Raw genomic sequence first — 24,055 nt, forward strand, 5'->3', positions numbered from 1 at the left:
GTGGACTCCACCATTGTTGACGATAGGGGGAGGTTTGTGGCGGTGGCGGGGCGGTGGGAAGGAAGGACTTTGGTTTTGGTTTCGGTTTATGTCCCGCCGGCCCTGCAGGCCGCCACATTTGCTGAATTGGGCAGGGCTTTGCTGACTCTCCCGGGGGGCATGCTGGTAGTGGGAGGGGATTTCAACGCTGTGGGCTCCGGACTGCTGGATAGATACCCGCCCAGGGACACAGGGGGGGCTCAGAAATGGCTTCCAGACCTCCTGGACACATTTGGCCTGATAGACTGCTGGAGGCTCCGGCACCCCACACAGAGTCAATACACGTTTCACTCCGGGGCGCATGGTAGCCTCTCCAGGATTGACTACCTGCTCACTCTGGCCGCACATGCCTCGTTGATATCCGAGGCGAGGCACATGGCACGTGGTATCTCTGATCACTCGCCAGTGTGGATCCGGCTGGATCTCGGTCGGGAGGGAGGAGGGAGGGTGGCCCCCATTAAACCATGGTATTTCCGAGACCCCAAGATGCGCAGCGCCCTGGTAAAGAAGGTAGATAATTACTTTAAGGACAATCTGGGAACCGTGGACTCGGCGATCTCGCTGTGGGAAGCTTTTAAGACCGTGCTTCGGGGGGAGGCCCTCTCCCTGGTGGTGACTGCCAAGAATCGGAGGGATTGCGAAGTGCGGCAAGTGGAGGAGGAGATTGCGGCCCTTGAGGGGGATATGGAGGAGGAGGTCACAGAGTCCTCATTGCATGAGCTTTGCTTGAAGCAGGCGGAGTATAGGGACCTGGTGACAGAAGCCGCCAAGACCCTTAGCAGGGAACAACAGGGCCGTCTGTATGATGTTGGAGATAAGGCAGGGAAACTCCTGGCGTGGCTGGACAGGAAGGAACGGGTCAATAGAGTGGTGCCAGAGTTGATTGGAGAGGGGGGAGAGGCGATTGTGGAACCTGAGGGGATTGTGGAGTGTTTTGCGGAGTATTTTCATAGGGTTTATTCCTCTGTGTCGGACAGGCCGTCCGAAGACTCGACTGATCTCCTCCGTGATATCGAGTTGCCCTGCCTCTCTGACATAGATAGGGACGATTTGGATGGCGACATCACGGTTGATGAGGTGGCGGGGGCGATTCGCGCGTTGAATTCGGGTAAGGCCTCTGGACCGAACGGACTGCCGATCGATCTGTACAAACTGTTCCCGGATAGGGTCGCCCCTCACCTGCGCGCCATGTTTTTGGAGGCGCGGGGGGATGGGATCCTTCCGTTGGATCAGCGGTTGGCGTCGATCGTGGTCATACATAAAGAGGGTAAACCCCGAGATAGATGCGCCTCCTATCGGCCCATTTCACTCCTCAACGCTGAGCCGAAAATTCTGGCCAAACTCCTGGCTACCCGTCTGATTAGGGTACTTGGCGATCTGGTCCACCCGGATCAATCTGGCTTTATCCCGCACCGAAACACAGCATTGAACCTTAGGCGTCTTCATGGCGTCATCGCCAGGGCGGGCACGCTGCGTGAACCGGCTGTTGTGGCATCTCTTGATGCCACGATGGCCTTTGACACGGTGGAGTGGGCATACTTATGGGCCGTGCTGGCCAAGTTTGGTTTCGGTCGCGGGTTTGTGAGTTGGGTCCGGTTGCTGTACGAGGGGCCACTAGCGAATGTTGTGGTGAATGGTCGGGCATCTACTCCGTTTCAGCTTGGTAGGGGTACTCGGCAGGGCTGCCCCCTGTCGCCTCTGTTGTTCGCCCTCGCCCTTGAACCGTTGGCTGCGTGGATACGTTGGCACCCGGATATACGGGGCCTTCGGTGGTCGCCTGATCACGAGGACCGTATTTCGCTCTATGCCGATGATATCCTGTTGTATCTTGCCTCACCGAAGAAGTCACTTATAGTGGTCTGTGACGTACTCGCATCGTTCGGTAGGAACTCGGGGCTTGTGATTAATTGGGGCAAATCGTATTTGTACGTTCTTAGTGGCGAGGTCCCACCGATCCCTAGAACATGTTCGATACAGGTGGCCCAGCAAGGTTTTGTGTATTTGGGGATTTTTATATCCATGGATCCTGTTGTGCGCTATGAGAGGAACCTGCTCCCCCCCTTGGCACGCTTGAGGCGAGATGTTGAAGGTTGGCGGAGGCTGCCGCTCTCCCTTGTTGGGCGTGCGGCCCTGTTCAAAATGATGTCCCTTCCCCGCTTCCTCTACGCCCTCCAGAACACCTTGGACTGGGTACCGGCCAAATACTTTCGGGAGGTCGAAGGCCTCCAAAGGACGTTGCTGTGGGATGGGCGGCCGAGAATAGCTATTTCAAAGTTGACGCTCCCATGGTACGATGGGGGCATTGCGCTCCCAGACATCCGACGGTACTATTGGGCCACGCAGCTGAGCGCGATCAACCATGGGTTTTACGGCCCTGCCCTTAGCCCTGGGTATGCCATGGATAGGTGGCTGCTGCGCGGAGGCAACTACTACAGGGCGTTGTATTCGCGGTCCCTAGACTCGTCCCTCACGGGGCCCACAGGTGTGGCGGTGCGCGTATGGAAGATGGCGACCGACTCGCTGGGCTGGAAGGATAGGCTCACCCTCGCTACCCCATTGTTTGAATCGGAACGGTTGGGAAGACTCTGGCACACGAAGGGCTTTGATAAGTGGGACCTGATAGGTATATCCAAGGTGGGAGATGTGCTGCATAAGGGGAGGGTAAAGTCCTTCGAGGAGTTGCAGACTGAGTTTGAGCTAGGGCCTTCAGAGTATTTTAGGTATATCCAGCTGCGTCACGCCCTCCGATCAGTCCTTGTGGAGGGTGAGAAGGTGCCGGAGTCCTCTCCCCTTGAGGACCGAGTCCTTGATGGTCATATGCCCGAGAGCACGATTTCGCTCATATATAAGAAGTTGATAAACGTCCGGGCAGACTTGCTATTGGGGCTGAGAGAACAGTGGACCAGGGATGGCCTCGAGTTGGATAATGAGGACTGGCAGTCAGCGGTCTCTTCGCCTAAGGAGGTTGCGATCCCGTCGCGTCTGAGGCTGGTGCAGCTTAAAATACTGCACCGGGTGTATGTTACGGGGCCAAGGCTGGTCCACATGGGATTCTCGGAGGACGGCCTGTGCAGAAGGGGATGTGGTATGGTGGGTACTTTCCTGCACATCATCTGGGAATGTGGTGTCATTGTGGAGTTCTGGAGGAGAGTCCATGCAGTTATGGGGGAGGTGACGGGCATTGTGGTACAGCCGGAGGCGCGGTGCTGCCTCCTGAACGTCTGGGGCCCCACTGATCTCGATGAGGCGCAGACCCAATGGGTGACTCTGGGTAACATGGTAGCTAAAAGGGATATCGCGCGATTATGGGGCTCCTCAGGAACCCCTACACTGACCGCGTGGAAGGAGAACATGGATTGGAGCATGTTTAGGGAGAAGACGGTCTACTGCTCTAGAGGTCGCCCCCGGAAGTGGCATGCCATCTGGGGGCGGTGGAACCAATACAGGGGGGGAATATGTCTTGCCCCGGACCTGGAACCTCCCGAGGAACAGCTTTCCCCCTGACCTACCTTCCAGCACAGTTTGGTTTTGGTAACCGTTCTGGGCTTCTGCTGTTCCCCTTCTTCCTCCGCACACAGTCTTATACTTAGTAGATGAGTGGGGTCCTGCCTCCCCTGGGGGCTTTCGCCATGGGATTTCAATGTTTCTGCCTTGCTGGGGTTTGTTGTGTGTTTTTTCTGTGTTTATTTAAAATTGGACCTTTGCATTACTCATCGTATTGTATCTGGGACACATTACTGTATCTAACTTGCAATGCTGCCGAACCCTCGGGCTGTCGGCTGAATAGCTGTGTCCTGAATTTCGAAATAAAGGTTTTCAAAAAAAAAAAAAAAAAAAAATTGTGAATTTTGCTAATTTGCACAATTTGTGGGTTGAAATTTCAAACGATTTTCCCAACTACACCCTGATAAGAGCAGAAAATGTCCAACAGGAAGAGAAAAAAATCGTGCTCAGGAGACATTTTCTCCTCAAATGAATGTCCTACTGGTATCCCACTAACGTTTGCGTGTCATATATAACCCCGGGTTCAATTTTAGAGTGCAACACCAGCAGGCGCATTTCACATAACTCTTGAGAAATTTGGCTATTTCACTCCTTTACCACTAATCAGACCCTCCAAGGATTTTGAGGCATGGGATAGCAATTTGTGGTATTTTTGTGGCAAGGCAGAACATTAACTTGTCACAAAAATACCGCTCGGTCTTTGGTTTGTCACTACAGGAAACTCTGACTAGTCACTGCTTGACCTGGCCGTGTCCGGCAGTACTGCGCCTCAGAACAGGAGGGTGTCTGACGTCAGAGAGAGCATATCGAAATTTGAATTGAAAACCCTAAGCTCTCTGGCACAGGGCACCTGAGGGCGAATGGAGAGAGGAGTACACTGGAGACTCTGGAGTGGGAGGGCAATGGGGTGAGGAGACTGGAATAGCGTGTCGTGGCATAGAGTGGAGTGTCAGAGTGTAGTGCAGTGGAGTATCGCAAAGTAGTGTAGAGTGGTGCAGAGTAGAGTGGTATAGAGTGGAGGGGCATAGAGTGGAGGGGCAGAGAGTGGAGTTGAGGAGGGGCGTAGAGTGGAATAGAACAAGGTAGAGTAGAGGGGAGTGGCACAGAGTGCAGTAGAGTGGAGCAGTGTGGTGTGGCATAATGGGAGTTGCATGGAGTGGCAAAGAGTGGAGTAGAGTGTTGTAGCTTTGAGGATGTAAAGTGGTGGAGCATAGAGTGTCATACATGTTGTGGCATATAGTGGAGTGGATTATTGAAGAGTGGAGAGTCATATAGTGGAGCAGAGGGGCGCAAAGTAAAGTAGAATATAGTTGAGTAAAGTATCATACAGTAGAGAGACGTAGCATGTCGTGGATAAGTGGGCATACAGTGGAGTGGCATAGAGTGGAGTAAAGTGCTGTGTAATACAGTGGAGGGGTACAGAGTGTTGTGTTGTAGAGTGAAGGTGCATAAAGTGGGGTAAAGTGGAGGGACATGGAGGGGTGTAGAGTGGGGGTAAGTGTCGTACAGTGGAGTGGCGCAGCATGGCATAGAGTGTCACAGAGTGGCGTAGAGTGAAATTAAGTGGCACAGAGTGGAGTAAAGTGTTGTGCGGCAGGGAGCGGACTGGCATACAGTGGAGTGGCGTAAAGTAGCTTAGAGTGGTGTGATGTAGCATAGAGTGGAATAACGTGTCAGAGTGGGGTGTCTTAAGGTGGTGTGAAGTGTCAGAGTGGAGTGGCATAAAAAGTCGCAGAGTGTCGTAGAGTAACGTGGAGTAGAGTAGCATGTAGTAGAGTGTTCTAGAGTGTAGTGGTGTGGTAGCGCACACCTATTAGACAACACAGTTTCAACTGAAATTACCATTATATTTGCACAGACACAGTTTTAATGATACAATCATACAGGGCACAAACAATAATGTATAGAAATAGCACCACCTAGTGTATAGGCCGGTTTATAGAAAGCGAGCACTCGTGGAAGAATACAAGGAGAAAGTCAAAGAGGCAGTAAACAGGCTAAGGTCCACAGGAGGGACAAAGACTATATGGATGGGCTAAAACAAATAAAGCCAGCAAATAGAAAGCAAGCAAATATGAACTACAAACCACAAAACTAATTGTAAGCAATGGGTGGAATACATTCCTTTCAGAATGTCCCCAAGACGTCTTTACCAACCAGACAGCTGTGCCTAAAAAATGCTGGATCTTAACAAAAGTGCCTTTTTTAAAAATTTGTTTTGCTATTTATGAAATCCTGGTAGGGTCTGCTTAGTTAGAATCTGAATTGCTGTATTACCTCCCACAGGTATCTGATGCATGTATTAATAAACCAATAAAGAGGTGTTAAAAAAAAACATAACCATAAAACAAATGTTTGTACTCCGAGCTTATTGCTAGATCAAGATGGAGCACAGTCACTTTTCTCATTCAAACATGCCTAGGGTGACCAGAATTTTAAAGTAAACAAGCATTTGCAATGCAATAGGTCTCGCATTTGCGAGATTTTGAGCTATTGGCATTGTAAGTGACAATGCCTTTTTATTTATGTGTTTTGAAAACCTGCAAGCAATGACAAGAAGTACAAAGTGCACATAACTAAAAGGCATTTTCATTTACAATTCCAATAGGTTAAAGTTTAGAGAATGCGAGACCTATTGCATTGTAAATGCTTGTTTTTCTTGTGACCATTACTTTGGTCCTAGTTGATGGCCCTGTCAGTTTCCGCCACCATGTTATATTCTATCTAGAAAAGCTGATTCTGTGCATTTGTCTCTCGTTTCTACTGCCTTTCAGATAGGCAAGTGTACTAGACTTCCTTCTTTCATTGCCCCTCCTCATCCTTTCCCGTAGGACCAGCGGTTACAAATGCTACACCCCCTGCTAACTTTCTCCTATTCCAAGTTCCAAATCTATCCCTTTTTTCCAGGGCAATAGGAGCGCTCCAGCGGGAAAAATGCAATTTTGCCTGGAGCGCTGTACATGCTTGCATCGTTTTTGGAAGCATCTCCGACACTGGAGATGTCAGTATCTTAGAAAGAGTTTGAGTCATACAGACAGCTGACAAGTGATATCCTTATGTTTTGCAGTTAGTCCTTGTAAATTAAGCGGCGTATTGGCACGGAAAGTGCGGCGGAAGCAACTGTAAAGCGTGCGCATATGTTTAAATGGCAGGAGGGAGTGCGTGGCAGAGTTAAAGGCAGGGCAGGGAATAACACCAGGATAGGTGGCAGGATAAAGTGCGTAACACAGGAAGAGGCACGGGTAGACAAAAATACAAGGATAAGTACCAGGACACACTGCCAGTGCCTATTTTTCGTCCTAGTCCGACCCTGATGAAGAATCATAGCAGTAGAAATCACTGTAGTAATGCTTACAGTTGCAGAACATATTCATTCTGGATAGGCTAGAGCAGTGTCTTTTTCAGTTAACAGACTTTCCGGGCATGAGAATTTCCTTTTAAATAAACATCGAGCCACTGCGGTCTGCAGCGCCTTTGTGGGAGAAGTGAATTAGCACGGAACAGACAATACTGCCTTTTCATATAATGGGAATCAACAGGAAAAAACAATCACACAGTGGCATGATAAGCCGAGCTGTAATTAGGCGCTCCGAGTATCGGCGTCTCAGCTGCCGCTTCCGGTAAGGCGAGGAGTCTCACCGCCTACCTCATTTATTCTTTCCTTTTTCCATGAACAACAGTAAAAACGGCAGAAGTCATCAAAGGGAATTGGAGGAGATGTTCCAGGAAGGCTGCAGCTGGGAGGATTGGCGCCGACGAGGACAGAGGCCCCTCTTACCTAATTTCTCCTCACTCATGTTATTTGACGACTGCCTTGTTTTATCTTCCTTTCAGCGGAGGAGAAATCATGCACGCAGTGCTTCTCCTCCCGGTGCACGCCATCATCATCCTCACCGCGGAAGAGGGTTGCGAATGCTGGTATATTTTCTGAAGTTTAAAACCTGTCTATGTCAAGTCATGTTATCTGCATTTACATAAAACATTTCAAAAGGAAAGTGGGAGGTTAAACAAGAAAGACGAAAGAGAAAGTAGAACAGGAGAAGGTAAACAAGTCCGGCAGAGCGTGGTGCGCGCGCCCTTGGGGGCGGGGGAGCGCATTCCAGGCGGGGGAGCGGACCCTTTGAAGTGCTCCTAAAAAGCGGATTGCATGACGGCACGATGCGCGTGACTGTGCGCGTGCTAGCCATGCAATCTGCTTTTTGGGAGCACTTTTCAAACCCGCTTTCTATAGTCTCGCTTTGCGATCGCTTACGCGATAGCAAGGTCGAGACCTAAAAACCAGGACATTTCCCAAAAATAGAAGGAGGACTACAATTTTACTTCAACGCAGCGCACAGAATGACAGTGCTCCTTGGCAGAGAATTACAGAGGAGGCAGTAAAAAGACAAATACAATGCCATTTTTTAAAGCCAGTAGCTTGCCTGTTAACTAAATTGCTTTCTCTTAACAGCTGCATAAAAAGATAACTCCCACCGTTTTCAGCCGACCCTTTCTAAAAACTGGGACATGAGCTTTATTTTCTGAAATCTGACGGGACAGCTGGGGGAAAACCGGGGCTATCCGGGCAAATCCGGGACGCCTGGTCACCCTACACATGCCCCAACTAGCTATCTGCTTCTGACAAAAAATTTTGAATTGCTTATAATTTTCTAGAGAATTATACTCATCTGCACACTCAGAGAGCCAGAGTTCTAAGCAGCAGGTAATCCACGCCTGTTCACACAGATAGACTGCCCAAAAAAACATTTTAGTGTACACATTCTCCCATCCACTGCTTTACATGAGCCAGGCACTTAACAGATTTCACGCACATACACTTCTTGTATCGGAAAGGGGCATGCCGGCAATTTTTAACAGAACTGAAACACTTTCAAAGCCAGAGTACCACTTCCCTGTAGGCAGCAGGTACTCTGGAATAATCATCACCTGGTTTCCCGGATTTTATGCCATCATTGCCTTTGTCAGTCTTTGACACCGCAGATTTCAGCTGTGGTTGGCACACTTTTTGGGTTGCTTCGCACCCTGAAGAAATGTTGATATCTCCTTCCTATTGACTGTAGGAGAACCGGTGAGCCATGCGCTGGTCACATCTCAGCTGGACTACGCTATTACTCTTTACTTAGGCAGTGTCCGAGGCTCTGCTTGGCCATCTCCAGGTTGTGCAAAATGCTGCTGCCTAGCTCATTCTGAGACTTCCTAGATGGTCTTCAATTTCCCTCTTTTTGAAATCTCTGCACTGGCTGCCCATTAAGAAGCAGATTTTTTTGAAATCACTACCATACATTGTTCCAAGCCAGCCAAGGATATCTTGCCAACATATTCCTCCCTTACTGGCCCGCCAGAGTTTTACGATCGACGTCAGCATCCTTGGTGGTAGTGGCCTTGCATCAAGAGTACGAGGATGGGAGATAAAGCATTTTCGTTCTTGGAATCCGCTTCCTTTGGACCTCCAGATGCTTCCCTCAGAGGAGGTTTTTCGAAGGACGCTGCAAACTTGGGTCTTTTCTTGTTTACTAGGAGTTTCCTTTGTGTGTTGGGTCTCAGTAATAGCCTTAGCGCCAGGACACTCTGAGTAGCCGTGCGCTCTACAAACTAAAGAATGACCCTGCATGGTCCCCTGTGCTGTCCAGACCAACCAAGCTCAATGGCTTCCCTATGTCTGGCTGTGGCCAAGGTCAGTGTAGTTACTACTTCTGTCCCTCCATCTCTGCTAAGAACTGTATTTTCACATGAATGCCTTTAGACTAGTGAATGTGATGTAGGTCTTACACCAGTGGCTAGTAGCTCCCATTTTCAAACATACAGTTGCAGAGGAAAGTAGATCTATCGAGTTCCTATGTGTGCACTTGTTTGTGTATTTTTGTTTTATTGTTGAGGAGCAACTTGCAACAATTCTTTTTTTTTAAAGGCTTGGGGTCCAAGTCTTCCAGTTGTGTTTTAATGGGGTCCCCAGGAGTAAAAAGGAAAGAACCACTGCTCTAAGATTAGAAAAGGAGAACAGTCATAGCTTACAGGGGTGGTAGTGACTTAAGACATGTATAAAACATGACACTGACTAAAACTCAAAATGTATACCCTGGGAGTGGTATGAACTTGAAATAAATAGGACTTTATGAACAGGTACGTGATTATAGAAGTTAAACATATACCACACGGAAAAACAGATCCGCAGTGTATACTTGCTATGTGCTAGTTTTACTTAGACCTAAGCTTAATAGTCAAAGTTCTTCTAGAAGCTAACTCTCAAACCAGTTCAAACCAGTTGGCTCCAATGTTAGTTAAGGTCTCAAAGATGGCGATCTGCTTTAAGGAACTTTATTTCAATATTAGTGAACCAGTATCCGCCAAAGAGGCAGCGGTGGCAGACATGAGAACAAAATATATCAAACCACTCAATTACAAAGGTACCCAAGCACACGCAGAAATAAAGTTTACATAGATTATTACGTCAAGTAAAACATGTAACACAATGAGTGAATCTCGGTTTCTTTCTTGTCACTTTCTTCAATTTAATATTCTTGTTCTCATAGTAATTTCACAGTCTTCACAGTGGTTTCCAAGCCAACACGTGTTTCGTCGCCTCTAGTATTATTGTACATGCGACTTGTTCACGGCTGAACACTGTCTAGTTATCAATCATTTATGTATGACGATAATTCCGGGTCATACAGAACTGCGACGGGGGAGGGGGGGCCAATCCTTGTAAGGTAGACGAATTTCTTCGGTAGCTGTACTCAATATTTAAGGAAAAGTTCCCATCTCCGAGTAATGGAGAGTGTGTCCGTAGTATGCGACTGCCCCCATCCGCGTCTGGCTCCAATTCGAGTTTTCTACCCTTGAGCACCGTCACTGATTTGGAACTACACTAATACCAGGTCTACCCTTGAGCACCGTCACTGATTTGGAACTACACTAATACCAGGTGTACTCACTACAAGCGCCTAGTCTCTATTAAAAATACCACTGCCCAGTTCATAAATCAAAACCACTCAATTAGTTGGAGTCCCTGGAACTACGTTTATAGGAAAAAAGACTAAATAATCCATTAGCCTACAGGCCCACTACCCAAACTGAATCAGTTGTTCTGTCTGAGTACAAATATGTAGTTATGAAGTGACATTACTGGATTTGTCATCTTCTATCTGCACAGGAAGTGAAATTACTTCTCACCCCCTCCAAGTACCTACCTAATGGGTGCCATAGCTTGCACGCCCAACGGCACGCTTCTGGTGCACCAAAGACAAGCCTATCTGTACATGTCCCTGCCTGGACCGCACCAAGAGCCAGTAACCCTGGTCCTCCCCTCTCCTGCCGCTACCATGCTGCGACCCTCTGCATCGTCAACCCCGGCCGCTTCTCCACAAGCTGCTGCCTGCCAAAACCTCAGAACACCAGAGGAGCATTCTCCTGCGCTTCCTGCACGTTTTCATGCACATCACTTGCTGCACCCACACCAAGAGTATCCAACACCACACTCACAAAGTCCTGCAACCATCCAAACCACACTCCACACACACATGCATGCTATTCAACACCCAGTCACTCAGCAAGCATAGCACAGAAATCTGGGACATGCTGCACAACAATGCACTGGACCAACTTTTTTTCTCATGGAAACCTGGCTGAACCCTGCATCGGCACCTGACATTGCCACAGTCATTACCCCGGCTACACGTTTGCCAGACAAAACAGATTTCACAAGCCCAGAGGCAGAATTTCCATCATGCCGAAGACCACCATCAGCTGCACCACATCCATGGGCAAGTCATCGCCAAACATGGACAGTTCCATGTTACAGCCAAGTTCACTCTAAACGGCACTCATCTACAGACCACCTTGACAGCGCAACAACCTCACTGACACCATTACGGATTTTATTGCTCCACTCACCTTCAATAATAGCAATTACATCCTACTCCAAGACCTGAACTTCTACCTGGAAGACCACACAGACCCCCAACTCAAAAGCACTTATCGAGGACCTAGGAAGCCTGAGCCTCACCCAAAGAGTAACAGGATCTAGCCGGACACCTCCTAGACCCTATTTTCACCACCTTTTACAACATCTGCGTCGACAAGCCCACACTAGTCCCCGGACAGACAATGCCCTCATCAAGAGCAGCATCCCATCCCGGTCCTACACCCATGCACCACCACAAGACCAGCCCACCAAAACTGGAACAGCATCGCTGGCAAGGACTGTAATACCGCTCTCCACACCCACCAACCTGAACACATCAACAGCCTCCCCAAAGCCATCAAGAATTTTAACAACTTGATCACCTTCTTCGTCAACTCCTGGGCCCCCCTCAAACACAGCAATACAACACTACCACCAAATGATATGGTTCACCAAGCACGCCACTCAGGCGGACCGCGTTGATATCAGTACAAACAGAAGCAAAGACATCTTCACCATTGTCAAAGATTTCACCGCACCAACGGCCGCTTTCAACTTGATCAACCCCTCGCAGGACCTCCGCAACAATCTTCCTCAATTCTTTAGCAGCAACATTACCACCATATACGGCAACTTCAATCCACAACTGGACCTGACAGACCTTGCCTGTCGATCTTATCCATTAAACTAATCCTAACCACATGGCACATCATGACCCCAGAAGAAACTGCTGGCACTATAAAGTCCATCCACTCAGGTCGACCCTTCGGACCCCTATGCCCACCACGCCTACTACAAAGGACTGCAAAATATCAGCACCATGCTTACACCCTTTCTGAATGCCTCCATCTCTTCTGGGACCTTCCCAGATATGCATGCAACTGTCCTCCCTTTCCGAAAGAGACCCTTTGCGGACCCTTCAAAGCTCACCAACTACAGATCGATCTCCCGGCTACCATTCTCTGCCAAGGTCGTCATCAACAGACGCCTCATCAAATACCTCAACGACCACCAACACCTCGACACCACTCAGTCTGGTGTCACATCCAACCACAGCAAGGAAACTGCCCTTATCACCACCACACGTGAAAGGGCATCCGTATGACTCTGGACAGAGGAGACACGGTGGTCCTCATCCTCCTGGACCTCTTCGCCGCATTTTACACATTCTCACACCCCATCTTCATCCAATGCCTACATGACATCAAAATCTAAGGACACGCACTCAGATGGATTTGCTCCTTCCTGACTAGAATAACCTAGTCAGTCAGCCAGCCTTGCACAATTCACAGTGGAAGCCTGTAACATCTGCAGAATTCCACAGTGATCCTCTCTGAGCCCAGCCTTCTTGAAAGCATACATGATCCCTCTAGCCAGCATCATCCGCTCTCATGATATCAAAATCCTCACCTAAGTTGGAGATACTCAACTCATTCTCTCTCTCACGGGTAAGACGCCCAGTACCCGGATCAAGCTTAATGTCAGCATGACTAAAATCACCCACTGAATGAAGACCAACTGTCAAAAGCTGAACACTGACAAGACCAAAATAATGATTTTCGGCACATCACTGTGGGACACCACCTGGTGACCAACAGAGCTAGGACAACACCCACGCCAAGAACCTCAGGATCATCATTGGCTACAAACTCAACATGGCCGCCCAAGTCAACGCCGTCATAGCCTCATGCTTCCACACTCTGAAGAGGCGGAGTAAGATTTTTAAAATGCTCCTAATCAGCACCTGGAAAACCGTCACACATGCCCTGGTTACAAGCCAGCTGGACTATGGGAACATCCCCTATGCTGGGATCAACAAAACACTCACCAGAAGGATGCAGACCATTCAGAACTCTGCGGCCAGAATCATCCTCAGCCACCCCCAAGCCTCACTCAGATCACACCATACCAGTACGAGCTGCACTGGCTTCCCATTCACAAACAAGCACAATTCAAACTCCTCACCCACACTTTCTACGCACTAAATAACACTGGCCCAGCATACCTCCTGCAGTTTAGGAAAAAGGTCAAAACATGGCTGTTCCCCAGAACCTGACAGCTCTGAGGACCTCCTGTCAAACCCACTTCCGGTGCCTTACACTAATTGATGATTCACGGATTATAGCACCAAGATACCCGTTGGGTGATAGTTGCGCTTTATAAATACCGCATACAAATACCTAAATAATCGCATCTTCATTCACAAACCTCCAAGACACCTCTGTTCATCCAGACTCCTCCTTCAACACATTCCACGCAAATGCATATATATGTGGTCGAGCCTTTTTTTACATCGTTACTAACGCGTGTCACGACCCGCCACTACATACAAGAGCCTCCGCCTCAAATTCTGCAAGAAGGTGAAGACCTGGCTCTTCCAGTAGCCTCACTAGGCCTTAAGTGTGGCTAGACTCACATCTGCTTCATGCCAGGATACCCTCCCGGGTGACACTGCATTCTACAAATATGCCTAATATAACAGGGCTTGGTATCTGGTCTAAAGGAGTTGCTGGGTGTCCAGTGCAATAGTCAGTGCCCATCAAGACCCAGTTCAGTGTTGGCTAAATAACCCAACTGCTATCACAGTTTCAAGCTTTTCTGTAAAAGGAAGCGAGTGCAAAGAAGGCATTACACACAGGAGAACCATGTATTGCATCAAATCGTTCATGGTAAATATTTTTGATTGGCAGGAGTACCCATGCCTCTGGTAGCTCACACTCGATTCATAGGCTTGACAGTCCCAAATGGGATCGGACTTAAGTACCTACTGCAGCTCCAAACAATGATATCTTCACAACCGTAAGGGCTAAAGATATGGTTCAAATGGTTCGCATTCCGCTGCTGCCAATACGATCTAACCCTCCTACATGACTCTGCAACAAATGTAGCAGTAATAAGAATACAATGCTACAAGGGAAATGGGGGAGGTCAAGTAGGGATGAGTGATAAACAATGTTTGGAAGTTATATTTTGTATACTTGTTGGAAATGGCCCTTTTTGTAGGGTTAATCCCAATCTTTTTGCTTCTTCCTTCTATTTTTTCCTGACCTGTTGTTGGCTTTAGGACTCTGGGCACTTTTCCACTGCTAATCAGTGCTAAAGTGCATATGCTCTCCGTGTAAATTGTTATTGTGATTGGTTCTCCCTGATTGGAATATTTGATTTACTAGTAGGTCCCTAGTAAACTGCACTAAGTGTACAAGGGCTGGTAAATCAAATGCTTCTAGTGGTCCTGCAGTACTGATTGTGCCACCCACATAAGTAGCCCTGAAAAGATGTCTCAGGCCAGCCACAGCAGTGCCTGCGCGTGGTTTGTTAACTGCCATGTTGACCTGGCAAGTGCAGCCACTTGCCAGGCCCTAACCTTCCCTTTTCTTACATGTTAGTCACCCCTAAGGTAGGCCCGTGGTACCCCTGTGGGCAGGGTGCAGTGCATTTGAAATGTAGGACATACCATGGTGTGTGTGGCATGTCCTGATAGTGACCTACTGCCAATTTTGTTTTTCACTATTGCAAGGCTACCTGTTCCCATAGGATGGAATAGGGAGTTCGGTTATAACATCTTATAAGGATAACTACCCCTGGGAACAAGGTAGGAAAATAAAGTTTAGTATACCTGAACTCAGAATTTTAAAATGCATCTTTTAGTGAGGGTGATTTTCACATTTTGTGTTTGAAAATACCACTTTTAGAAAGGAGGTATTTTTTTGTTTAGCCATCCAGCGTGCCTCTGCTGGGATGTGCATGGACTGTCTGGCTTTGGAGTGACAGGGGCTGAGGATGAGCAGTGGTTTCGGAAAGCCTGGATGAGTCAGGGCTGGGCTAAATAGACCTGGGCTGCATTTAGAGTAAGGGGAGGAGATTTCCTTTCATCTGAATGGGCCTGCTCTGCCTTCCACAATGCTGTCTCCACCTCCTGCTAGGAAGCTTCACCAGAGAGAACAGAACTGGTTTTTGACTGCGCACAGGGCTTCTCTGCCACCAGAGAACAAAGGATTTTGTAGTAGAAACATTGAGGCCCAGTTGTGGTTTCTGCCATTGATAGGAGAAGGACTTTGCTGTGTGCTGTGTCCCCAGCTTGAAGAAGATCTCCAAGGGCCTGTGTGTTCTGGCCTCCTGTTCTGAAGTCTCAGGGACACAAATACTTCACCCCCAGCTCCCCTGAACTCTGCTGCTGTGAGTTCTGACCTTCCAGGAGGTGCCTGTGCCAGGTTGGGCCTCCGGAGGTAGTTGTTGCTGTTTGGGAGCTGGAAGAAAGAAAAAACTTGAAGAACTGCAAAAATCGACGCATCGCTCTTCTAGTGGCTGTTTTTCCGACGCATCTCCACGGTGCGGAGAAGAATTTCCACGCATCGCTGTGCCGCTGCAAAAACCGACACAGCGCCTGTCGCCACTGCAAGAATCGACACATTGAGGGATCACGGCTTAAGAGAACTGATGCAGCGCTGCTCGATGCCACATCGATCACCAGCGCATCCCGGATTTCCATGCATCGCACCTGTGCGGCAAGTTTTCTAGAGCGCATCACCTGCGGTCCGGAACCGTCACGAAGATTCTACGCATCTCTCCCCATACAGACCGTAGTCAACGCAACCCTTCCTCTGCGTGCAGCGGGATTGTCGCATCGCCTCCCCAAGGTCTCAGGAGTTGACGCATCTCTTTATTTCCAACTCTGCGGCTGTTTGGCCGTGTGAATTTTGACACAACTACAGGTACTTTGTGTAAAAGTCACAAACTCATAGTAAAAAAATATGACTTTCAAAAAGGTTTCAAGAACTTGTACCATAGAACACTGTGTATGTTGGATTTTTGTCGATTTGGTTTTGTTTAGTTTAGATAAAGATATTTTATTTTTCTAAACTGGTGTGGTGTCTTTTTGTGGTGTTTTCACTGTATTACTGTGTGTGTTAGTACTAATACTTTACACATTGCTTTTGGGATAAGACTGTCTGCTCGTGCCAAGCTACAGAGGGGGTGAGCAGGAGTTATCTAAAGTGTGTTTCCCCCTTACCCCGACTAGAAGCAAGGATCCCTATTTGGACAAAGGTACCTACCTCTGCCAACTAGAGACCCCCATTTCTAGCATCACTCTAATAATATTTCTTATTGTTGATATATTTTCCATTCTGATGCTAATTTTTACTCATGTGATTTGCATAAGGTTAGTAAATAATAAAGGCCAATTATTATAAAATACCAAGAAGTGTGTGAGCACTGATTCTGGGGTTAAAGGCTGGGTCGCTGTTTCTTTGCCCTCTAAGGGCAAGAGGATCTCTCACAGGTCTGCAAAACTCTAAAGACCTCTTCACTCTTTAAAGTATACCTCAGAAAAGGGGTTGGGAAATACCGTTTTGCTTTTCACCACGCAGAATCAGTCATTGTGGGTGTGTGGGGGGTGAAGCCTACTGTATGTGGCCCCAAAAAAAGTGGAGTTCAACCAACAACACAAAACCTGAAGTGAAAACTAATACTCTAACTTTTCCTGTAGAGCTGGATCTGGACAGAAGTGGGTACGAAGAAGGCTCAGGAATGGCGCAAGTTCACCATCCATATCTTCCTGGAAAGGAGTCTCTGTAGCTCCTGGACCTCGGCTAATGCTTGGTCTACTCTATCGGACTGTGTCCAGCTGGGCTTGAAGGATCCCAGGACACCTGGTCAGCTCACTCCTTAAAGGTGAACTCCATACAGACCTTCAGACAGATGTGTGCTGTGTGGTTCTTCTTTTAGTCAGGGGCCAGACCCTCTCCTCACCCCGCAGTTCACTTTCTCTCCCTGGTCAGGTCACAGTACCATGGATTTCTCCAGGGTCACAGACTTGTTCCTAGTCCTAAGGAACACAGCCACCAAAAGTGGTCTTGTCCCTGCCAAACATCATCTTAGCACCGGAGAACAGAGTCTCTTTAAATTCTGACAGTATGAGGTCGTTGGCCCACAAGGCAACTAATCATTTGACTTTGAGAGCACTAACAGAAAACCAAAAGGAACCAAGGTGTCAACTTCTTCTATATTGTGAAATATAACCCAAGTCAAGAGAAGTGTATCATCCTTACTTCTCTTGCACCTTCCCAGACCTTTCACGGCTGGTAGCCTACTAGTGGGCTTGAGACAGACTGTTCGAGCCAAAGCGCTGCGACAGTCAGGGGACCTAAAGTACAACACAGAAAAGGAGGAGAAGTAGAGTTTGTGTGGATAGCAGGTAACCGAGCGGTACAAAGAGGGCCTGGCAATTCCCCCAGGCTCACCAGCAAGGGCATAGCTTGGTCAGTAAGGCTAGGGGGGGTGTGAGCTTCAGATATTCCGACAATCACGCTGGCATATCATGTCAATCATTATGTAAGAAGCAGTGCATGATGGGGGCTTATGGGCAGTGGCAGCTGGTAGGAAACGTGGAGGGAGCGTTAGAAAAAAAGAAGAAAGAAAAATAGAAGCCTTACCGGCTGGTCTCCAGCCGCCACCTCTCCTTCATCCTCGCTGTTTTCCAGGCTCCCGGCAGCACCCAGGCTCCCCTAGCCAATCACAACGCTCCTGTCACCATCATGACAGCAGCGTCGTGATTGGTCTGAGCGGCCTGGTTCGGCTCATATACAGGGAGTGGGAGCCTGTGCATGTTTTCCACCCAGGTTGTGCAATACAGTTGGGAGGAGAATGTGCTTAGTGCGCATTACTGTTTGGCCGGTCCAAGACTGCTGGCCAGACCGTCATGCTTACTTATGATGCACCAACCACTCCTACTTACGACGGGAGCCCAGCCCGCCCCACCCTAACCTGGCTCCATTATACTAAAAATAAAATGATAATAACATTCCATTACTAGAATTTTATTTTTCCCTTGCACTGCTCATAGAGCAGTGGGGCGATGCTCCTCCACCTTAGCGGAGGAGCCGCCACTGCTTAGGGCCAGTGAAAAGTGAAATGAGTACGGATTGTGAGGAGATACTAAAAACAAGAGTATTTTATCGAATAACCATGTTTTAAGACCTTCAAGAGACGTGAGTGTTTGTGTGTGTGTGTTTTTGTCTTGCTGAGTATTTAAAAACCCCAGGTGAAATCTGCTAAACAACTTACCATACCCGACTGAAAGCTCCGGTACCCAACTATTTATTAAAAAATCCATTTATTAGGGGGGTGTAACACCCCAAACACTCCCCCTGAAGCTACGCCTCTGCCTGCCAGATTACTACAGCATCAAGTAGAGGGTCCCAAACAACATAAGAAGCAGGATGTCACAGCCAGCATGGGTGAGGCAAGTCTACCAGGAAACCACCACCTCATGCAGCTCACACACTGTGTCCCAAATAGACACGATTGCCCTACATTGGTCTCTAGCCGCACATATATGAAACACACATTCCACACATACTACAAACCAAAGGGAGCTAGAGAACTCCTTTTATGGGGAACTGGTGAGACATACTGGGCATGTCCAGTAAACAGTGGTTGTGAGTAAAATAGGCCTGTACCACAGGTATGATCCGCTGCCATCTCTACAAGCCTCCTCGTAGGCGGGGACAGTAGTTACCACCCTACAGTGGGAATTATCATCCCAAAGGGCCTAGTTTCAAAAGAGCTCAGCTCTGGAGTGCAGCATCTCAACCTCCAGTGGATTCACTCTAGCCGTGTGCACTGGCGGCAGAATATCAAGCAGGTAGGGTAATGCAGGAGGCTTCCTTCACAACAGGACTTCCTGTCTTACCTATAGGACCCATCTGCTTATATGTTCTGAACAGAATTCCCATTGTACCTGTATGACCGAAGTTACTGTACATTCGGATGGGAGCTCACTATGTGCCTATAGGTCCTATTTTAATGCACGTTATAAAGGGAGATCTCTCTGTATATACATTCATTGGGCCTTGAGACCCTCACGAGTGAGTAGTGCGCTTTACAAACCCCTGATTGATTGATTCTGCATCCTTTCCAAGCAAGGAAATACACAAGTTGTTTTGTACAGCTCTTCAGTCTCACCCACCAAAACTCACAAGTCACTACAGATCCATACTCACCCTACTGACTGCAGTTCTCCACAAAACTGAGGCAGACTACAGCCTGCTGAAGGAAACGTTTGGGGAGCAAAACCCTGGACTACAGGCAGGCTGGGCGCTATCCAAATGCTAAATGACAATCATGTAAGTGCTGGAGGACGCTTCCTCTCACCGCATGTGCCTGCGCCGCCTGTGCTGCTGTAGGCTCTGCGAGCGCTCTCTCAAATCCTGTATTACAGCAGCTGTTATATAATCTTCATGGGAGTCCGTCTGACGTCTGTGCCTTTAGAGAATAGAGTATCGGACAATATTTTGGTGGATTGGTCTTAAATTCCCTCTACCCCACCCATCGACCCACCCTTAGAGAGCACTTGGCGACCACCAGTCATACTGTTGCCCCGTGGCCAACTATGGCATCTGTGCACCCTTCAGCAGGACCCAGCTGTTTAGCCAGACACACTTTTCTTTTCTCTTCTATTACTGACATTGCTGTGTTCTACTTTCAAGAATTTTTTTGCGACTAGTCAATTTGGAAAGGCTGTATTTTCTCTGATATGGCTTTTTTACATATACATTATATAGGTCACAGTTTTTTGGGTTTCTTATTATTCTGTTGTCATTTTCCCATTATTATGTTTATGTATTTTTCTCTTTGCAGCTGTTGGACATCCCACAGTTACTCGCTTGAGTTAGAAGTTCATGCTCAGTATATTTATTTTTTTAAACAGCCGGAATAAATGTTTAAATGTGAACATTAATTGAGTGTGCTTTTCGGAGGTTCTCGGCTGGAATTAGCGGGTACTCAGAATTTCCTCATCCTAATGCTACAGCATTAATTTGAGAACTCTGCTTTAAGCGTTTGCTGATCTGCTGTACAAATCTCATGTGTAAACATTAATTCTGAAGCCGATATGTTTGAATGTTCTTCCCATCAATCCTGTTTAGGTTCCGAAATAGCATGCTACACCCCGAAAGGCGCTTCGACACCTCATCAGGGATATCAAGCGCTATATAAATGCAAACCCTTCCCTCTTCTATCCCTTCACTATCCCTTTTCAATCAAAATAACAAACTCACATTTCCACAGTTCAAATTAATTTTATATCTCCCTATACTATTTCGACACGAATCCTCTTTGGGTCCCAGAGTAGCCTGCTACTCGCCGAAAAAAGGACCTTGATGCCCAGTCAGGGGTAGTAAGCACTATACAAATTCAATTACAATTCTGACCTACCTCTACTCCACATCCCTCCCTCTGTACACTTGTAGTGGAGATGCTGTCAGGGCACATTACCTCATCAGGCTGCAGCTCGCGGGGGGGCACATCCCCAATCACCAATGGCTTTTTCAGCGCTCTGCATAGTGCCGCCCGATAGGCCCTTCGGGTAGTTGAACGACCCATCCCATCGCAGGCATCCAATCCAAACGCATCATTTTGGGAGGTGCATCTTCTGCAACAACAGAGAAAGGAGAGAGATTAAAACACAAACACTGAATACCTCATGACTGATGGTAGAATGGGAGAAGAGTGGGCGCTAAGGCGGAGGAGCATCGCCCCACTGAACAAAAGGAAAAATAAAATGATAACTATTGTTATTATCATTTTAGTTTACCTATTTCAGTCAGTGGCTTCGGGGCAGGGCTGGCAAGAGCAGGGGGCGGAGTGGTTCACACTCCCTAAGTGCGCACAACTGCTTGGCCAGCCATCTTGGGTCGGTCAAACATTCATGCGCACTTTGTACCTTCCCCACCAGGCTGCATTACAAAGCCTGGTGAGGAACATGCAAAGCCTCCCATTCCTCACTTAGCGCCAAACCACGGCACCTCAGACCAATCACAACGCTGCATTGCAGGGTTTTGACAGGCTCAGGGGAGCTCGGGTGCTTCCTGCTGCCAGCCGGGACTGCAGGAAGAAGGAAGATGACGAAAAGAGAGGCAGCGGGTGGCTGTTACAGGTAAGTTTTTTTTCTTTCTATTTTTGTGGTCTCCCCCCACATCTGCCACCTCCACTCGGGTCCGATAGCAGCCGCTACACAGAGTGGGACAAAAAGGGAGCACAGTCACTCCTCTTCTGGTCTGGGCCTACAAAGCCAGACTGATGACGTGGAGGAGGTGATCCAGCGAGGATCGGCTCCATCAGCCGCTGCCAAACCAGAAGGTTGCAAAGACATCCATAGCAGACGTAGGATGGACAGGAGAGGCTGGTGTCATGCAAGGAGTCATGCTGCTGGAAACTCCAGCAGGGAGCAATCTCCTAGGCAAGGTTTATTTATGTAAATGCTACTATTCCAGATCCATCACCTATGGAGCAGGGTAACTATTCATATGAGGACCTTGCTAATGTTGTGTATGTTAATTAGAAGTATCTCCGTTCCTGTTGAAGTACCACTTTTAAGTATTATGTTTAGCTCAACTAAATGTTTTGGCAGATGCAACAACAACTACATATGAAGGAAAATATAGCTTGGCTGCTATTTCTGTCCTTCCGGAGCCAAGGTCCCCAGCCAAAGGATGGTACCACAAACACACGAATAGAACCGAGCCCGGCAAAATCAAGTGTGACTGCGGAATCCTTGTCAACCAACTAGGATTAAGGTGCTCCCTTGACTGTGTTCCAGCTCTCAGGTTATAGACCATCCAGAGGAGCAAGGGGCACCTTAGACACCTCAAACACATGCTCCTAGGAGAGCAGTTGAATTAAATCCCAGCATCAGCAGAGGGCAAATCGTGAAGGCTCCAAAATAATCTACTACAGCCACACACTGGGAACCAAGAGAAAGGTTTGAAAATATGCTGAAGAAACATTTTGTCTGTCAGTGACAGTAATTGAGAGATCAGAGGCGATTGCCACGCGATATCTGAAATGCTGATTCTACATCGTAAGTTAACCTACTAGTTTAATCACACGTAGGTTAAACTACTAGTTTAATTTCAGTATTTTCTAAAGTGCACTTGGCTAGGGGTTCAACCCATGAACACCACGAGCATCACATTTTATAGAGGGCACAGAGCATGGTTCAATAATGTTTACAAATTAAGAGCAAGAAAACATGTATCCAACCTTTACACATAGTCTTGTGACACAATAGGAGCTTGCTCTAACCTAGGTTGCGTTCCTCTAAATCGAACCTTAATACTAGCCTTCTGTCTGCGTACCACACCAAGGGCCTCATGTAGAGGATATCCCCAAATTTTGGTGGGTGTTCTGTCCGCCATCCTTTTGGTTTCTTCACCTCATTTAGAATACGGGCAATGAGAATTTCCAGACATTCGAGCCACTGCCGGCTCTGCCACCGGGAAAACATGTGCGGCAGACTCTGTTTAGCGATAACCGTCTAACCACATTTCCACTGGTGACCTTTCAGCTAGATCCACCATATCAGTCAAAGCAATCCAGGACAGAAAATATCTAGGAATGCCCCCAAGCACAAGGGGGCATGTTATTTCCAAAGATGGACCATCATATTTGATTTGACCGATTTACTTACTGAGTGCTTTGTACACCACTTAAGTAGCATCTTGCTGCTAAACTAGAACAGAGGTGAGTAAAGTAAGCAAGCGATGACAGCAATCCAGGGAAGGTGAGCAGCCTCCATCACTTAAACAGGAAGGATTTCATTATTTTCCTGGAGGACAGGTAGTCTTGGATTTGTCTTGAGGAAATAGGGAGGCGGTCTACAATTTGGACGCTTGTTAGCAGAAGGATCAACCCCCAGTAAGGACTTTGTATATTCTTGGCGTTTGTAGTAAGGCTTGTCCTGATGATCTTAGGTGGTCTCTGGAGACAGTAGTGTTTCAACTGGAATACTCCATCCCAGACGCCTTCCTTGTAGTAGCTTTTTTGTGCCAGGCACAGTGGATCTAACTTGATTCTTTAATCAATGAAGAAAGAACCAGTGCAATCTGAACTGATACTCGGTCAAATTTCTTAATTTGTTAAAAGACTAATTTTGGATACGTTAGAGTCTGGCAATTGGAGTTGGTATTGCGCCCACATAAAAGGCATCCCAGTTGCCTAGTCAGGACATTATGCATAATGATACCACAGGTGCCCAGGGTTCCTTCCGAAGGAAAGGTAGGTGTTTCCTAAAGGGTTTTAACAGACCAAAACAAGTGCTCACCCTTGAGGCCCCGTGATGGTTAAATGCCAGGTTGTCATCAAAAAGAAGCCTTCAGGATTTCACCTTGGCATGGGGCTTGGTTGCTTATCCATAAACATTTGTTCCAACAAAGTCTCTCTCTACCCAAAGTAAAAGATCCATTTTGTCGGAATGAAGCTTTTGAAAATTATGTCCCCTTCACATAAGAACTACCCTTAGATAATCGTGTACAATCTTCATAGAGCATGGCACTTGCTTATCAAGTCATATCGGAATCTGAATATAATCAGCATTGTAAAGAGTATGGTACCCAAATAAGCGAGGATGTCTAACACAAGTTAGATGATGATGAAAGCAACTTGTATTGAGTACAGCTCTCCACAGAGTGTCCCGGTGCACTGCACAGGTCGAAAAGAAAGTATGTTCCGTCGTTTTAGACCTGACAAGTTAGACATACCAAATCAATATTATGGATGACGTCGATGAGCCCTGGGCACATTGCAAGTTACTAGCATGTTAGAAGACCAAAC

At 47.6% G+C, this 24,055-nt stretch overlaps 1 protein-coding gene across 2 annotated transcripts in view; it reads right to left on the reverse strand.

The window, feature by feature from the left end:
* The window catches only part of LOC146833753 (protein Cryzl2-like), a 143,368-nt gene that overhangs the window by 67,567 nt on the left and 51,746 nt on the right, over positions 1-24,055 (reverse strand). The window contains exon 2 of one of the 2 annotated variants that reach the window (XM_085601620.1): positions 20,720-20,876. In XM_085601620.1, the coding sequence (XP_085457746.1) occupies positions 20,720-20,876 (157 nt within the window). The remainder of the gene's footprint in view (positions 1-20,719; positions 20,877-24,055) is intronic. The other variant, XM_085601619.1, reaches the window with a different exon arrangement.

Source organism: Triturus cristatus, chromosome 4_2 (assembly GCF_964204655.1).
Source record: "Triturus cristatus chromosome 4_2, aTriCri1.1, whole genome shotgun sequence".
NCBI classification, from domain to species: domain Eukaryota; kingdom Metazoa; phylum Chordata; class Amphibia; order Caudata; family Salamandridae; genus Triturus; species Triturus cristatus.